Source organism: Eimeria tenella, genomic scaffold (assembly GCF_000499545.2).
Source record: "Eimeria tenella Houghton genomic scaffold, Eth_scaff202, whole genome shotgun sequence".
Classification (NCBI taxonomy): domain Eukaryota; phylum Apicomplexa; class Conoidasida; order Eucoccidiorida; family Eimeriidae; genus Eimeria; species Eimeria tenella.
The window spans coordinates 1177-17535 of record NW_013544187.1 but is presented as its reverse complement, the minus strand read 5'-3'; the positions used below and the strand labels follow the sequence as shown (position 1 = coordinate 17535).

Here is a 16359-nt window from a genome sequence, read left to right as displayed (position 1 = left end):
GCTGCACCAGTCCTCGGGAAGCAGGAAAATCCAAGCAGTGCTGAGGAGGAGAATGGCGAACCAGGCGAGGAAGCAGGCGGCGACGAAGAGCGGCAGCCACTTGACCACGCAGCCCAGGCGGCTGGTCCAGGGGCCGAGGGCCATGAACTCGGAGACGGGGAAGTCGTTGAAGAGCAGCAGCACTCTGCAGAGCAGCAGCGCGCAGAGCCCCGCGGTGCCGGTCACGGCCATCAGGCTCACGAAGGCTGCTGCGATGAAGCGCAGCGCCGCCTCGCCGCACCGGTAGTTCGTGAAGAAGCTGCGCTGCGATATCAGCAGGTACACCAGCAGGTTCAGTCCGTTCCCCAGCAGCGCCGCTGCGGCCAGCGCCTGGAAGAACACGCCCAGCCGCCACGCGTTCCGCCGCCGCCGCCAGTTGAACGCCAGCCGCCCGCAGCAGCCCTCGGGGCCCGCCCCGCCCGGCCCCATTCGCCGCTTCTCCCCGCGCTTCCACCGGCTTTTTACCGCCTTCTACCGGCTTTTTACCGCCTTCTACCGGCTTTTAGCGGCTTCTACCGGCTTTTAGCGGCTTCTACCGGCTTCTAGCGGCTTTTAGTGGCTTTTAGCGGCTTTTAGTGGCTTTTAGCGGCTTTTAGTGGCTTTTAGCGGCTTTTAGTGGCTTTTAGCGGCTTTTAGTGGCTTTTAGCGGCTTTTTAGCGGCTTTTAGCGGCTTTTTCCGCATTTTTCGCCCCCAAACGCCCGGGAAGCCCCCGCAGCCGCAGCGCCGCAGCGGACGCCCGCGCCCGCGCCCAAGGCGCCGCCCGCGCGCGGAACGCCGGGCTTTCAGCTCCGCGGGAACGGAGCTGCCTTCCAAAGCTGAACTTTCAAACCAACTTCAAACGCCGCTGTCGAACGGACTCCTTTGCTTGCGCTTTCCGCAAAATGCCGCAGTCCAAGCTCGGAGCCGCCGCGGCCGCCGACACCCCTGTACGTACACCCCGCAGCCAGCCAGCCGCGTCCGCGTCCCTGCGAAGCCACGGGAAACCCGCCCCCAATTAAACGCCTTTTCAATTCTTTTGCTACTTTTGTTCACTTTAACTCCCCAACTCGCAAACTTGGGCGTTCCGGCCCGAAATTCGCCGCCCAGCGGACCCCGCGAGCTCCACAGCCGACTCCCTGCTGCATGCGCTTCCGCCTTCGCCGTTCTTTCCACAAAATAAATGCCCCCTCAATATCCCTGAGTAATTTAACTCGAAATTTAATTCCTTTCTGAATTTTTCAACCAAAGAATCCGACAAAAACCTGCGCTCTCCACTCTCCGCAAAAAGTTCAATATCCGCCGCTGACACCACTCGCCCGAACAAGCCGCTCCACCGCTCCTCCCGCAGCCTCTTCAGCATTTCTTTGCTCACCTTCGCAAAAATAAATCCATTTTTGCCCATTTTTACAAAAATACATCCATTTCAATCCATTTTTCACATAAATAAATCCATTCCAATCCATTTTCCTTAAAATCAATGCATTCTGATCCATTTCTCATGAAAATAAATCCATTCTAATCCATTTCTCATGAAAATAAATCCATTCTAATCCATTTCTCATAAAAATAAATCCATTTTAACCCATTTTTCACAAAAATAAATCCATTTTAACCCATTTTTCACATAAATAAATCCATTTCGATCCATTTCCACAAAAAGAAATCCATTTTAACCCATTTTTCGCAAAAAAAATCCATTTTAACCCATCTTCCACAAAAATAAATCCATTTTGATTCATTTATCACAAAAAGAAATCCATTTTAACCCATTTTTCGCAAATAAATCCATTTTAATTTATTTTCCTTAAAATGAATGCATTCTAATCCATTTGTCATGAAAACAAATGCATTTTTCCTTAAAACAAATGCATCTTCTTCAATTTCGTATGAGTAGAAATGCATTTAAATTCATTTTCCTCTCAAGAGTTGCTGCGTGCAATGGCCTGCGCCCAGCTGTACAGGCATCTACGGGAACCGTGACTTCTTTGAGCTCCAAATTTCCCGCTTTAAGTCCTCTTTCTTGCTGTATCTTTGCTTTAATTTGATTTTTAATGCAGTGTTAGTGTTTTGTTTGTTTTTTGAAACTTTACTTGCATTCTTTTGATCCTTTTTGACGCAAAAAAGGCTCCGCCAGCTCGCCCAGAGCCCAGGTGTACGTACACCTCCACGCCGTTGGCCACACCAGCTCTCTAAAGCTAAATGAAAAGTTTAATAAAATTTTAACTTTTTAATTTCAAATAATTGAACTTGGATTAAATTCGCATATTCGTTTGCAATTCGAGAAATGCCCCTCAGCCAAAAGCCCCCTCAAGACAAAGTGCATGCGCTGGGCACTTGGGGCTTTTTTGAATGCAGATAGCCCTGATCTAGGGTTTAGGGCATAGGGTTTAGAGTTTAGGGTTTAGAGCTAATTGGAAATGAGGTTTCATAACTAGCAGAGTGCATGCGTTTGGGGCTTCTTTGCATGCAAACAATCTCATTTAACTCGCCATAAAGCTCCATAGCCAACAGAGTGCATGCGTTTGACGCTTTTGCATGCAAGTGTTCCCTTTAAACAGGCGAAATATGGGGCTTTTGCATGCAAAAAAGTCTCAGTTAACTGCAATAAAGCTTTACAAATGGCTTGGCCTTAAAGCTGAAAAGTTTGGCTCCGTCACAAGAAAAAATACTTGTGGAAAAGTGGAAAAGAAACTCTAATTAGGGATTCCCTTTGGGGTGTACGTACACCTCGCCCCCAGCGGGCCTCTACCCACTCAGACGCAACTGCACGCAGCTTTTACTTCATTTCTTTTTATCTTTTCTTTCTTTTCAAGAAAAGTCTTTTTATTTTTTTCAAAGTCTTTTCTTTTTTTCAAAAAGAAAAAACTTTACTGCTGGTCGTAATTCGCGTCTATGAGGCCTTCCCCGTCGCCTGTACGTACACCCGAACGTCCCACAAAATGTAATTTTTTTTTCATTTATTTTTAATTCAATTCATTTAAATCTTGAACTCAATTCATATCAAAGTTAAAATCAATTCATTTAAATGTTAAAATCAAACTCAACAAAGTCCCACAGACAAAGAGGCAGGGGTGGAGCTAAGCATTTACTAGGTACAGGACGGGGAGCAAAAAAAGAGGTTTAGGGTTTAGGGTTTAGGGATTTGGGTTTAGAGGTTAGGGTTTAGGGCTCAGAGTTTAGGTTAAAGAGCGACGCTGCGAGGGTTTAGGTCTTAACCTTCGGGTTTGTTTCACGCCTGGTGTCCAGCGCAACGGGCTTGCAGGCGAGCTAGGGTTTAGGGTTTAGGGTTTAGGGTGTAGGGTTTAGGGTTTAGGGTGTGCAAACCTCTCCAAAAGGACTCTTCCAAACTGACGTTGGCCTCCGAAGGAGTTCTTCCGGCCCCTCCGCCAGTGCCATGCTCTTCCACAATCACCACGTGGCTATCTTGGGCCTGGCTCGAGGGTTTTCTGAGAAACACCAGCAGCAAGTGCACTCTAGGGTTTAGGGTTTAGGGTTTAGGGTTTGAGGTTTAGGGTTTAGGGTTTAGGGTCTAGGGTCTGAGGTCTAGGGTTTAGGGTTTTGTGTTTTGGGTTCTGAATCTAGGGTCTTGGGTCTAAACGGCAAGTGCACTCTAGGGTTTAGGGTTTAGGGGTTAGGGTTTAAGGTTTAGGGTTTAGGGTTTGAGACATACTTTGTGTAGAAGACAGCACCCGCTGCTACTGCTGCCAGCAAAATTAGGCCCCCCACAACACCTCCAGCAATAGCCCAGTTGTTATCTGTTGCGCAGCCAAGTACAAGGACCAAACCCTAAACCCTAAACCCTCGGACAAAGCCCAAAGATACAAAAAACGCAAAAAGAAGCCCAGCAGCAGCAGTAGCAGCAGCATCTTCCCATCAACAACAAAAAGAAACTTCTGAATGTGGACTTTGGGAAAAGTCGCAAAGCGCATTTGCACGCATGCGGTGTCTGGGGCGTGGGGTGTACGTACACCCCGGCGCCGGGGGCCGCTCTCGCGCCCGTTTTTTTCCGCTCACTTTCTCCTTCTTGTTCTTGTTTTTCTTCTTGACCTCCCCCCTCTTCAGGCGGCAAGGAAGGCTCTTCTTGAGGCTCTTTTGGAGGATTTGTTTCCCCCTCTTCCCCCCCTCCTTCGCCGCTGCCGGGCTCTCCGGGTTCGGGGCTGGGTTCGGGGCTGGGTTCGGGTTCGGGGCCCCCCGGCTGGGGCTCCTGGGGCCCCTGGGGCTCCTGGGGGCCCCCCCCGCCCCCAGAAGAGGGGGGGCCCCCCGGCGCGGAGTCCGGGAGGGCCTCCTCCGCCAAAGAACCCACTGAGGTGTAGGCTGTGTGCCCGGGGGCCCTCAGGAAGCAAGAGGGTACAGCAGCAAAAATAACACAAGTCCCCCCTGGCCCGGAGCTGCTGGGGAAGAAGTTGGCGTAGTTTTGCCCAACTCCCGCTGCAGCAGTGCGCATGCATTGCAAGTGCTGCTCAGCAAATCCAACACACAAGGACCCACCAGCAACAGCAGCAGCAGCAGCAGCCGCAGCGGGAGAGCGGCAGCAAAAAAAACAAAAAAAAACGCACACAAATTGCACCCGGGAAGTGGCTGAGCAGCAGCAGCAGCAGCAGCAAATTAAGTCCCCAGTTTTCAACCCCACTGAATTCAATTTGCAAATCAAAAAGTATTTTTCAATTGTTGAGCGCGCAGCGCATGCACAACACGGCCCCCTGGCAGCAGCTGCAGCAGCAGCTGCAGCTGCAGCAGCAGCACCAACAACAGCAGCTGCTGCTGCTGCTGCTGCTGCTGCTGCTGGAGTTTCTGCTGCTGCGAGTCACCTGAGACGGAGGCGCTGCTGTCGAGCGTAGGCCAAATGGAGTCCCAGTTGTCGGGGTTGGAAGCAACAGCTTCGTCAGAAGCAGAGAAGTCAAAAAGAGTTTCCCAACATTTGCTTTTGTATGCAACTTGCAGTGTACGTACACCCGAAGAGTTCGCCGCCAACGCCGTGCAGCCCCCCACCCCCCACTGTCCGAACACCGCGTCCTTCACGGCTCTCGAGGCTTCGAACAACAACACAAATCAAATCAATCCAATTAATTAATTAAATTACTTATTTAATTTAATTTAATTAATTTAATTAAATGAATAAAAGAAGTAAGAAAGAAAATCATTCCGCGGGCCGCCAGATCGAATTTGCAAAAAGTGGGACCTGAAATCAAAAGATTTAGAATTTTGAATTTCAAATTTCTTCAAGTTGCTCTGTTAAAATTACTCTTAAAACTTTATTTTTAATTAAAACTTTATTCATTATTAAAGCTTCATTGAAATAAATAAAAAACAAAAAGTCGAAAAAGCAAACACAAAAATTCAAGAAACTTGAATAAAAGCAGCAGCAGAAAACTAAACGGAATCGAAAGACGACAAACACTGCAGCTGTGGGCCACCAAAACACCGCAAACTCCTGCATCTGCTGCAGCAGCAGCAGCACCACCTGGTGCTGCTGCTGCTGCTGCTGCTGCTGCTCACGGCACTTCTTTTTCCAAGCCTCTGGGTCTGCGCCCATTTGCCCAGAGCCATAGACAAGATGGGTCGAAGCTGAGGCGCTTTTGGCGGGGCGGAAGCAGGGCCAAAAGAGGCCAGCGGGGGTCCCGTTCGAGGAGCAATATCTGCAGCAGCAGCAGCAGGAGCAGCAGCACCAGGGGGGGACCGGGTTCGGTGGGTGCTGCGGCTGCGGGGGAATCAGGTGCAGCAGCAGAAACGCAGGCGCGTTCTGCTGCTGCTGAAGAACTGCTAGCCACGAAAAAAAACCAGAATGGACTATCGTGCATGCAAGCGTTGCTGCTGCTGCTGCAGCAGCAGCAGCAACGCTGCTTCTGCTGCTGCTGCTGCAGCAGCAGCAGCAGAAGCAGCAACAGCAGCAGGTACTGCGGTCGCCGATCCTACGGCTCCTGCGTCTGGAATAAGATTAAAGCATTGTAATTCCCAAATCCCAATAAACTGCCCTTAATTGAAATGCCATAAAATGCCATCTAATGAAATGCCATTTAATGAAAACAATTAATGAAAATGGAATGAATAACAATAAAAGCAATGAAGCCTTGCCTGCTGCCAGTGAGCTTCTGCATGCTGACGTGCAGCACGAAGCAGCTTTTTGCTGCTGCGTCGTAAACAAAAGGCAACTTGTAATCAAAAGTGCCATTTGTTCCTGGCTTCCGGGGCTCCATCAAGTAGCTGTACTTCGCGCAGCGAGATATCGGGTCCGATGGCCCCGTCACTGCAGCAGCAGCAGCAGCAGCAGAGAGACGCACAAGCATTAGATGCACAGAGGCTGCTAATGCTGCTGCTGCTGCGCTGCCTGCTGCAGCACAGCAAACTGCGCTTGACTTCCTGCGCTTGAGCCGCCATTCAAATAAGCGGGATACGTGGAATAAAGATTAAATTGAATTAATTAAATTAAATTGATTAAATGAATTAAATTAAATTAAAACTTACAGCCAAAAGCATCCACGAGGAAAGAATCGGCAACCGGAGAAAAGGCGCGTCCGCTGCTGGTGACATACGCCAAGTTGAATCCTCCGGGCAAAGGCCTTTCGGAAGATCCCGAAACTGGAAAGTCTTCGAGAAAAGTTTTGTAATTTGAATTTTGCTTTTCAATTTTAATATATTTCCCAAAAACTGGACAGAGTCCTCCCGGCTGGCGGTATCCGGAACTCGTTTTCCCGAGGTCCACGTACACCCCAGAACCTGCACGAAACGCGAACCCAACCCGCCCGCGATCTTCCGCTAAATCCGTCTCCAAACGCGAAATTAAAAAGCAAAACAGAAACTAAATGATAAATTAAATGATAATTGTCCAAAAAATTAAAAAAAAGCGACAAAAAAATGAAAAAAAAAATGACCTTTTGCTCACCGTGAACAACCGGGATATTGAACTTGCTTATGAATGTCTTCAGAGCTCCCGACAGCCAAGGATTTTGACTTTCTGTTTGCAGTGTAGAGACAGCATGTGGCGATGCAGTGGCCAGGAAGTTGTTTGAATTCAACTTTTCAGCTTCCTGCTGCTCCTGCTGCTGCTGCTGCTGCTGCTGCTGCAGCTGCAGCATCTCTAGCGCTGCTGCTGCTGTTTGATCCATCGCGGAAAAGCTCTCTGCAGGCGCTCTCTGCAAGGGGGAAGGGCTGCTTTGCTGCTGCTGCTGCTGCTGCTGAACTTTGACGCCCGCAGAGACTTCGGAGTTGAAGAAAAGTAAAGAAGAAATGAGCAGCAGCGCCGCTGCCTGGCGCTGGTTTTGCCCCCACATGGTGTCTGTACAGCTGCGAAGACTCAGCAGCAGCGCTGCACTTGGTCCTTTTTGAATCCAATTAATTCTTTTCTGAATTTCAGAAATTCAAAAGAGAATTAACTGAGGCTTCAGCTGGCTGCACCGCCTGCCGGGGACTCTGCGGTGTATGTACGCTGCAGACCGCGAAAAGGAAGACACGGGAAGATGGGCAAAAGCCCGAAAAGGCTCAGCGTGATTTAGCTGCTGCAGCAGCAGTTGCAGCAGCAGCAGCAGCAGCAGCAGCAAAGTCCGCAGCTTTCTGTGCGGCTCTGCCCATTTGCTGCGCCCCGCGGGAGGTTTGAGCTGAGAAAATGAAGACTGCAGAAAGTGGAGGAGTTTGATGGAAATAAATGCAGGAAATAAGAAAAGAGGAAGAGCTGCTGCTGCTGCTGCTGCTGCTGCTGCTGCTGCTGCTGCTGCTGCTGCTGCGGCTAGGAGAGAACCTTGGGGGTCAGCGCAGCGGCGGGAAGCTGGGGAAAAGGGAGAAGTTAAAAGAGGAAAAGAAGAGAAGTTGAAAAAGAAGAAACGTTAAATGAATTTAAATTCTAAAATGAAAAGTCTCTTGGTTTTCCTGCTGCAGTTGGGCTCGCGGGAAAAGTTGAACGCCGCGCAGTCGCTGGCCGCCCGCCTTCGAAATCGGGGAGCCGGCGGCCGTTTAATTCGAATTAAAAGCAAATTTAAACAAATAAATGATTTAATTAATTAAAAAAATGTCCTTTTTGCATTTTTAAAATGCAAAATTGCAACAAAAGCAGCCCGACAACGCGGTGGTTCCTGCAACACCAATGGACTGCTTCGTGTCCCGCCAGCAACGCGCGAAAAAGACAAAAAATACACCTTTTTCTTTCTATTTTCCTTTTTTAAATGCAATTTGGATTTATATTTTTAAAATGCTTTTTATTTTTAACTCCGTTGGCTGCGGTGTCTCGCCAGCGGTCGCTCACCGAGTGTCGATGATCCGGCATACACCTCAGCGAGGGAACAGCGAGAAACGAAGCTCCTGGAAACTGCGGGAAATTTTGAATTAAATTTCTTTCAACTTGAATTAAAAGGGAAATAATTGAAAATAAAAAGAAGAGATAAAACTAGAAAGGAAATTAATTCCAAAAAATACGCAATCGACGGCTGTTTCTGGTCACAGGCACAAGCCAACCCGCCGCGCGCTCGTAAGACAGCCGAATTTTCTTGTTTTTGCAAATTAAATGTGAAAATGTAATCAAATAGTTAATTAAAATTAATTTAAATGAAATAATATAAATATTTAAACATCTAAAAAGCCCAGGAACGCGGCCAGCTTCTTCGTGTCTGCTTCCCTTAGGCTTTCATTTCAGTTCGTTTGGCTGGGCTGTCTGTCCACTCCAATTCAACTTGAATTAAAACCTTTTAATTTCCATCTTTTCATTTTTTTGCAAATTAATTTACTTTCAAGCTTCCCGACAACTCTAAATTAGTTGTTTGCAAGTTATTCTTTTCAATTTGCGTTTAATTTGATGTCTTAGTTCAAATTTTCAGTTGATTTTGCTGTTCAGTCTTCAACTTCGTCAACCGGCACATCTTTTCCTATAAGTCTCATTTTAATTTTATTTTAACTTTTTGCTTTTTAATTTTTTTTATTTTTGGGATTTGTTGTTTCCCTCTCTGAGAAGTATTTGTGTCTTTTGTGTCATCTTTGCATCAATTTAATTCTTTTTGGAATTTATTTTGATCTTTTATTTTAATTATTCTCCTTTTGACTCTTTTTAGAGCTGGGAAAGAGGGAAAGAGATCTGAAATTAAGGTAGAAAGGGGCTTCTGTGCTTAGGGTTTAGGGTTTAGGGTTTGGGGTTTAGGGTTGAGGGTTTAGGGTTTGGGGTTTTGGGTTTAGAGCACAGGGGCGAATTTGGTGGCCCACAGTGTTCCTTAAAAAGCACAAACACAATTAAATTTGAGATAATGCATATATACAATATATATTATACATTTAAAATATTATATGTATATATATTATTGTATAATAGTATATATAATATATAATATGTAATATACATACATATACTTAATCTAAATGATTTATAAAAATATTTATAAACTTTCAAACGGAAAATCCGAAGAAGACGAATGAATTTACAAAGGGAAATAAAAAAACATAAATATCAAAAACAGAAACATCCAAAACTACAGAAAAAGAAAAAGCTGCATTATTCCCTTTTCCCTAAAGAGGAGGGCCCCCCTTGGGCCCCCTATAGGGCCACCTGGGGCCCCCTTTGGGGCCCCACGGGGCCCCTTTAGGGGCCCCTTAAGGGCCCCTTTTAATTATTTTGGTTTTTATTTCTTTTCCTGCTGCAGCTGTTTTATTTGCTGCTGAAAACGAGCGCATGCCTGCGCATGCAAAACACTGGAGTCTACGGTGTACGTACAACGTGCATGCGCACTGTGTGCATGCAACTCATAAATAAGGTTTCGGGTTTATTCATAAATATGTAAATTCAAATTCTTTTTGCATTTAATTAATTAAATGGATTTAATTCATCGTTTAAAAGACAAGAAGAAGGAATTGAACCCGAGAAACAACTTTTCAAAACAAATTCATCAACTTGAAAAAAGATATTCAAAGACTTGAAAATTTTTTTTCTTTTTTCTTTTCTGGAAATATTTTATTTATTTAAACTAAAGAAAGAAGAAATAGGTGAAAATAATGCCCCCCAGTGTTGTTGAATTTGTCTTCAACATTTTTTCAATTTCAAATTCAGATTTTTCTGAAATGCACTTTTCACTTTTTATTTCTCTCTTTCTCTCCAGCCCTTATGAGGAGTTTCTTGCATGCAAGAGTTCCACAAATAAAACAAAACAAAACAAAACAAAATAAAATTAAATTAAATTAAATTAAAAAATGTAGTCATTTTTATTTTCCTGTTTTGAACTTTTGTTGAAATAGTCAAGAGGAACAAAAAGACAAAAGTGATAATAAACAAATTGTAGGATTCCCCTCTTCGCAGCCTTCTGCTAGCCACACAATTTCAGTTCCAAAATCCGACGATTCGAGCAGCTAGCTGTGGCTAGCTGTGGCTAGCTGCGGCTAGCTGTGGCTAGCTGTGGCTAGCTGTGGTTAGCCGTGGTTAGCTGTGGCTAGCTGTAGCTAGCTGCTGCAGCCACGGGGCGGTGGGCTGAGTCGGCGGTCAGCGGCCAAACCCTAAAGAAGGGTTTGCAGAAGTTTTCATGAAAAAGGGTTCTGGGAAACCAAAAAAGGAAATAAAAGAGAAAATAAATAAAATAAAAAGAAAAGAAATAAAGGAGAAGATAGATCTGTCTTTTTGTGGAGTTTGGAAGCACACGAGCAGCAGCGCATGCACGCTCGCGGCCAAGATTCTGGAAAAGGAGCAAAAATAGCTGTCGAGTGAATTTCTTTTAATTTCTTTTAATTCAATTTGCAATTTAAAATAAATGGCGAACAAATAGAAATTAAATAAACAGCTTTTTGCTGCAACACGAGAACACCGGGCGGGCGCCGCTGCTGCGGCGGCTGCTGCTGGTGTCATTCTGGGGCTAGTTCGGGTCTTCTTTCTTCTTCTGGCGGTTGTTTCTGGAATTAAAAAGACAGAAAGTCTCATTTAAAGGATTAATAGAGCTGCAGCAGCAGGGAAAGAAGGAGGGAGAGCGGGCGCGGGTCGTTGCTGCGTGCAAGGTTGCATGCAAGAGTTGAACTGGCGCGAAACCGGCGAATTTTTTTGGTTTTTAAAATAAATAAAAGCGCGAAAAGACTCAAAGATGCATTTTCCGTTATTTCGGCCGCTGGCGCCGCTGGCTGTGCGGATTTCGGCCCGCTTTCCACCGGGAGCAGCTTGCGCGCGTCTGGGCTTTTCAACAAACGCCCCCGCGCAGCACTCGCCGGGATCTGCGCAGAAACATGAGCCCCAACAGCATTTAGAAGAGCCCAAAGGCCTTTATAATATGCCGCAAGACCATTCGCATCACGGGGATCCGCGGAAGTTCATAAATCCCGACGGCACCTACACCTACCCCATCACATCCCACCTCTTCCACTTCGAAGATACCTATTCGCCGGTGCCAAAACAGCAGATCGTCTCCATAAATGGAAAGAAAATGATAAAAGGAATCGAGTCGAGGTCGCTGGTTGAGCTCTTCAGCATCCACCAGGTGAAAATCCTTCGCTTTCCACTTTTGCAAGTTCTGCTGTTCAAGTTGCTGCAGCCCGCGTGCGCTGCCTCGTTTTCCCCTCTTTTTGCACGCAGTTGGTCTCGTTTTTTTGGAAATCAAGAATTAAAATGAATTTAAAAGAATAAAATCACAATAAAGACAAATTACATCAAAATAGGAGAATTCAGAACAGCTGCGAGCGAGGCTGAGGGAGCAGCAGGTCGCTGCAGTTGAATCTGAAACGCATTTTGAGTGGAATTGATGTCGTTTTGTTTGAAAAAGCGTTTCCGAGAGATTTAATTCATTTGTAATTCACTTAAAAAGCATTTTAAAAAAGATTTGGCCTTTTAAAATTCAAAAATCCTTTTTTCCGCAGCTGAATATTCCTTTTTTCCCAAGAAAACGCATGAACGTCTACGGCAATCACGACTTGCTGATGAAGGCAGAGTTCCTTTTCTTCTGGACCCCAACTTTCATCATTTGGTCCTTAACAAGTGAGTTCATTCTTAGGGTTTAGGGTTTAGGGCTTGGGGTTTAGGGTTTAGGGTTTGGGGTTTAGGGTTTAGGATTTGGGGTTTAGGGTTTAGGGTTTAGGGTTTGGGGTTTAGGGTTTAGGGTTTGTTGTTCTTGTTGATTCCCACATCCCGGGGCTCATCAGCTCGCGCTCTCCTACCTAAACCCGCAGTCCAGGCCTGTTCTCCAGAGCCTAGGGTTTAGGCTTAACTCCAGGGTTTAGGGTCTAGGGTTTAGGGTTTAGGGTTTAGGATTTGGGTGTTGCAGTCCCCGTGTTCACAATGCTGTATATGGTGGACGAGGCGGTTTACACAGCGATGACGGTGAAGGTGATAGGCCGGCAGTGGTATTGGATTTACGAAGTGGAATCTCCAGTGGATTAAATAAATAAATAAATATTAATAAATAATAAATAAATAAATAATTCAATTTAATTCATTCAGGACACTCTTGAGGGGGTGGCGGCGACGAGGGTTTGAAAACGGATTCAAAATCGAACAAAACGGTGGTTTACGCCCCATAACAAACCCCAAACCCTAAACCCTAAACCCTAAACCCTAAAACGGTGGATTGAGCAGGAACTGCAGCTAGTTAGATTCGCTTCTCGAATTCGAAAACTGCCGAGGGGGTTGGGGGCCCCTAGTTAGCTGTTGGGGTCCGAGGGGGCCCCCTGACCTCTAGGCTTTCAGCAGCAGCAGCAGCTGCTGCTGCTGCTGCTGCTGCTGCTGTTGTGGCGCCTGCGCCGGATTCTGCTGCTTCAGCAGCAGCAGCAGCAGCAGCAGCCACAGACACAGCTGGTTGAGGCCTTTAAGTCTCTTCTTTATTCTCTAGTGAAATGTCCCTGGCTGAGGCAGGCAGGCACAGCGGAGTAGCCTCAGCTAGCTAGCTAGCTAGCTAGCTGGCTAGCTAGCCAGCTAGCTGGCTTGGCAACTACGTAGCCAGGTAGCTAGCTACCTGGCTCCTGGGCCAGCCACGCGTGGCTAGCTCTCTGAACGCGGAATTGTCTTAGCGGCTAGCTAGCTAGCTAGCTAGCTGGCTAGCTAGCTATTTAGTTAGTTAGTGGATTAGTCATTTAGTTAGTTAGCTGGCTAGCTAGCTAGCTAGCTAACTGAGCTAGCGTGGAACAGGGGCCCTGGGGCTGGGGGGCGGGGCGGCCTCGAGGGGGCGCGGAGGCGCTTAAAAAGGAAACAAAAGGGAAAAAAATAAAAGAAATAAAAAGAAATAAAATAAATGAAAATACAAGCAAAAGGAAATAAAGTAAAACAGAAAAGAGGCTTGCTGCTGTCGAGGCGAGGCTGCTGCGCCTCATCGAGGCCTCGGCGGCGGGGTTTCTCGTTTCTTGTCTCGGCTCTTTGGGTTTGTTTTTGCAGTTTATTTGATAAACTCTTTGAAATAAAATAAAACAAAATTAAATAAACGAAAAAAAGGGGAAAAAGTGGACGCGCGAGGTGTACAGACAGCGGAAATGCCAAGAGAGCTGCGGCGACAGAGCGAGGGCCGGAAAAAAGCCGCGGGAACCCCTGGGGGCCCCAAAAGCCGCTCAAATGAAAGAAAAATGAAAATATGAATTAAAAATATAAATTAAATTCAATTAAAACGCAAAATGGCGGAAAGCGGGGGAAGTTCGGGAAACAGCCACGGCAGATACAGCCGCCGGTCGGTCCACGCAGAGGCAGCCACTGCGCCGGGGTGTACGTACACCTCAGCCTTCCGCGCGAAATAAAACCCTCAAAAGAATTAAAAGTTCTTCTTTAGATTTATATTTGTGTTTGCAACCGGGTGTGCGTACACCTCACGGGCCGCAGAGACTTCAGCTGCTGTCTCGCGCCTCTGCCTCGCATTTATTTCTTTCTTTCCTTTTCGGATTTGCTGCTGTGTCTCATCTCGTAGTCTTTTCTCTTCGGCTTCTTATTTGTCTCTTCTTCTTCTCTCTTTTGTCTCTTTTGTCTCTCCCGGCTGCTGCTGCTGCTGCTGCTGCTGCGCTGCCTCTCCCCATCATGGCCAAACTCGCCGCAGCAGCAGGGCCCCAGCGGGCCCCGCTGTCTCTCTGCTTCTCTTCTTTGCTGCTGCTGCTCCTTGCAGCAGCAGCAGCAGCAGACAGCGCTGTCAAAGGCTCGACCGCAGCAGCAGCAGCAGAAGCAGCAGCAGCAGCAGCAGCAGCAGCAGAACCGGGCTTCTCGGGCCTCGATGCCTATGAAGAAGATGAAACTAGTGCTGCTTCCTTCTTACAAGGAGAAGCAGCAGCAGCAGCAAATGATGAGGCCTTTTGGGACTCGGAGATAGAAGAGGAAGAAGAAACAGACGAAGAGGCAGGAGAGCAGCAGCAGCAGCAGCAGCAGCAGCAGCAGCAAGGAGACACGGAAGCAAACTTCACAAGGGACCCTTACGGCGCCCCCTCCTTTGCTCAGGGGAACAGCAGCAGCAGCAGCAGCAGCAGCGGAGACGCAGAGATGGAAGATGCCACAGCAGAATTCGACGAAGAAGCAGACTCTGAGGAGGCCGAAGCCAGCAGCAGAAACAGAAGCAGCAGCAGCAGCAGCGCAGCAGCAGCAGCAGCAGCAGACCCAGAAGCAGCAGCTTTCGTGCAAATGAAAGTCATTAGGGCCATAAAGCCCCACAGCTACGCGCAGCAAGCGAGCGACCAAACAGCAGCAGAAGATGAAATGCTGAGAGAAGCAGCAGCAGACTCCGACGCAGCAGCAGCAGCAGCACCAGCAGCAGCAGCAGCAGACGAAGCTGGAGAAAACGGTAAGCCCTTTTGCTGCACTTGATCCCCTTCCCCTCTAGCTGCTGCAGCGAAGCCTTCATTGCTGAAACCCGAAGCACACAAACTCCCTCCGCTGCGGCTGCTGCTGCTGCTGCTGCTGCTGCTGCTGCTGCTGCTGCTGCTGCTGCTGCTGCAGAGGAAGCAGAAGATATGGGGCCCCTCTCCGTGGCGGACAGAGATGGGGACAACTACGGGGGCCCCGCAGACCCTGTGATAAAGTACGGGGGTTCGCCAAGTGAAGATTTGCTGCCAGAAAGAGCAGCAGCAGGAGAAACAGCAGCAGCAGCAGGAGGCGAAGCAGCAGCAGCAGGAGGCGCAGCAGCGCGGGGCGAGGAGGAGGACGCAGCAGCAGCAGCAGCGGAGCGGCTGGACGTGCGGGCGGAGGAGGAGGCCGCAGCGGAGGCCGCAGCAGCAGACGCTGCAGCAGCAGACGCTGCAGCAGCAGATGCTGCTGCAGCAGAAGCAGCAGCAGCAGCAGAAGGGGGGCCCCTACTCACTGACACAGAAATCGAACAAGATGTTCATCTTTCTTTTCCCCGCCTCAAACAGCCCCAGCCCCACACAGTCCAGCGTCAGCTTCTTCAACTTTGCTGCTGCTGCTGCTGCTGCTGCTGCTGCTGCTGCAACTTTGCTGCTGCTGCTGCTGCTTCTTCAACTGTGCTGCTGCTGCTTCTTCAACTTTGCTGCTGCTGCGCTGTTTCTTAAACTTTGCTGCCGCTGTTTCTTCAACTTTGCTGCTGCTGCTTCTTCAACTTTGCTGCTGCTGCTTATTTATTCTCATTATTTATTTTTATTTATTTATTTATTTATTTATTTTCTTCATTTGTTTTATTTTTCTTCTTTCTGTTTGCTGCTCAGGCCGTCATGTGGAACAAGACATCAGACTGACAGGTAAAGTCTAGGGTTTAGGGTTTAGGGGTTGGGGTTCAGGATTTAGGGTTAAGGGTTTAGGGTTTGAGAGGCAAGGGGGCAGAGCAGTCGTGTTCTTTGCTTTGCTGTTTTTTTTTCTGCAGAGGCTCTACGAACCGAAGGTGAGGGCTTAGGGTTTAGGGTTTAGGATTGAGGGTTTAGGGTTTAGAGTTGAGGGTTTAGGGTTTAGGCTTTGGCTTTGCTCAGCAGCTAGGCCAAAGCTCTCTAGAGCTGAATTACTCCCCCAAACCCTCAGGCTCCCCTTCCACCTTTCACGGTTTAGGGTTTAGTGCCAAGGGTTTAGGGTTTAGGGTTTAGGGTTTGGGGGTGTTTGTGCAGGCAAAGGGGCCAAAGCCAGTGCAGCATCAGCTCCTGCTGCTGCAGGCTCTGTCCTAACGCTGCTGGGGGTTTGTTTATTTACTCTTTTTCTTTGAATTTAAAAGGGTTTAATTCAGCAGCAGCAGCTGCTGCTGCTGCTGCTGCTGTTGCTGCAGCAGCAGCAGCAACAAGCGAAGCAACACTGCAACGGCAGCAGCAACAGCAGCAGGAGACGCAAAGAGGGATCTTGGCTTTTTGTTTTGTCTCTTTTTAAGTTTTCAGAAGAAATAAATGAGGTGTCCGTACACCTCAACTCCTTTCAATTTATTTTCTCTTCTTTCACTGAGGTGTACGCACACCCGCGCGAACTGTTTATTCCTTTTACTCACCAGCAGCAAAATAGAAAACTC

At 47.6% G+C, this 16359-nt stretch overlaps 4 protein-coding genes across 4 annotated transcripts; 2 read left to right on the top strand and 2 right to left on the bottom strand.

The window, feature by feature from the left end:
- Positions 1 to 1131: 1131 nt before the first annotated feature.
- ETH_00017735 (uncharacterized protein) lies at positions 1132 to 1421 on the bottom strand (the record flags this gene model as incomplete). The annotated part of the gene is made up of 1 exon (XM_013379303.1): positions 1132 to 1421. A coding segment is annotated over one exon (290 nt), but the record flags the coding sequence as incomplete, so codon positions are not given.
- Positions 1422 to 2886: 1465 nt separating this feature from the next.
- On the bottom strand, positions 2887 to 7287 carry ETH_00017730 (apical membrane antigen, putative; the record flags this gene model as incomplete). The annotated part of the gene is made up of 9 exons (XM_013379302.1): positions 2887 to 2930; positions 3344 to 3465; positions 3690 to 3774; positions 4034 to 4447; positions 4828 to 5049; positions 5516 to 5655; positions 6092 to 6263; positions 6482 to 6733; positions 6900 to 7287. The coding sequence occupies 9 exons, from the start codon at positions 7285 to 7287 to the stop codon at positions 2887 to 2889; spliced, it is 1839 nt and encodes a 612-aa protein (XP_013234756.1).
- Positions 7288 to 11052: 3765 nt separating this feature from the next.
- ETH_00017725 (uncharacterized protein) lies at positions 11053 to 12338 on the top strand (the record flags this gene model as incomplete). The annotated part of the gene is made up of 3 exons (XM_013379301.1): positions 11053 to 11442; positions 11819 to 11936; positions 12223 to 12338. 3 exons carry the CDS (start codon positions 11053 to 11055, stop codon positions 12336 to 12338), a joined length of 624 nt encoding a protein of 207 aa, XP_013234755.1.
- A 1614-nt stretch (positions 12339 to 13952) lies between these two features.
- ETH_00017720 (uncharacterized protein) lies at positions 13953 to 16065 on the top strand (the record flags this gene model as incomplete). Its single annotated transcript, XM_013379300.1, has 5 exons — positions 13953 to 14703; positions 14859 to 15293; positions 15581 to 15613; positions 15736 to 15753; positions 15971 to 16065. The coding sequence occupies 5 exons, from the start codon at positions 13953 to 13955 to the stop codon at positions 16063 to 16065; spliced, it is 1332 nt and encodes a 443-aa protein (XP_013234754.1).
- Between the last annotated feature and the right edge of the window lie 294 nt (positions 16066 to 16359).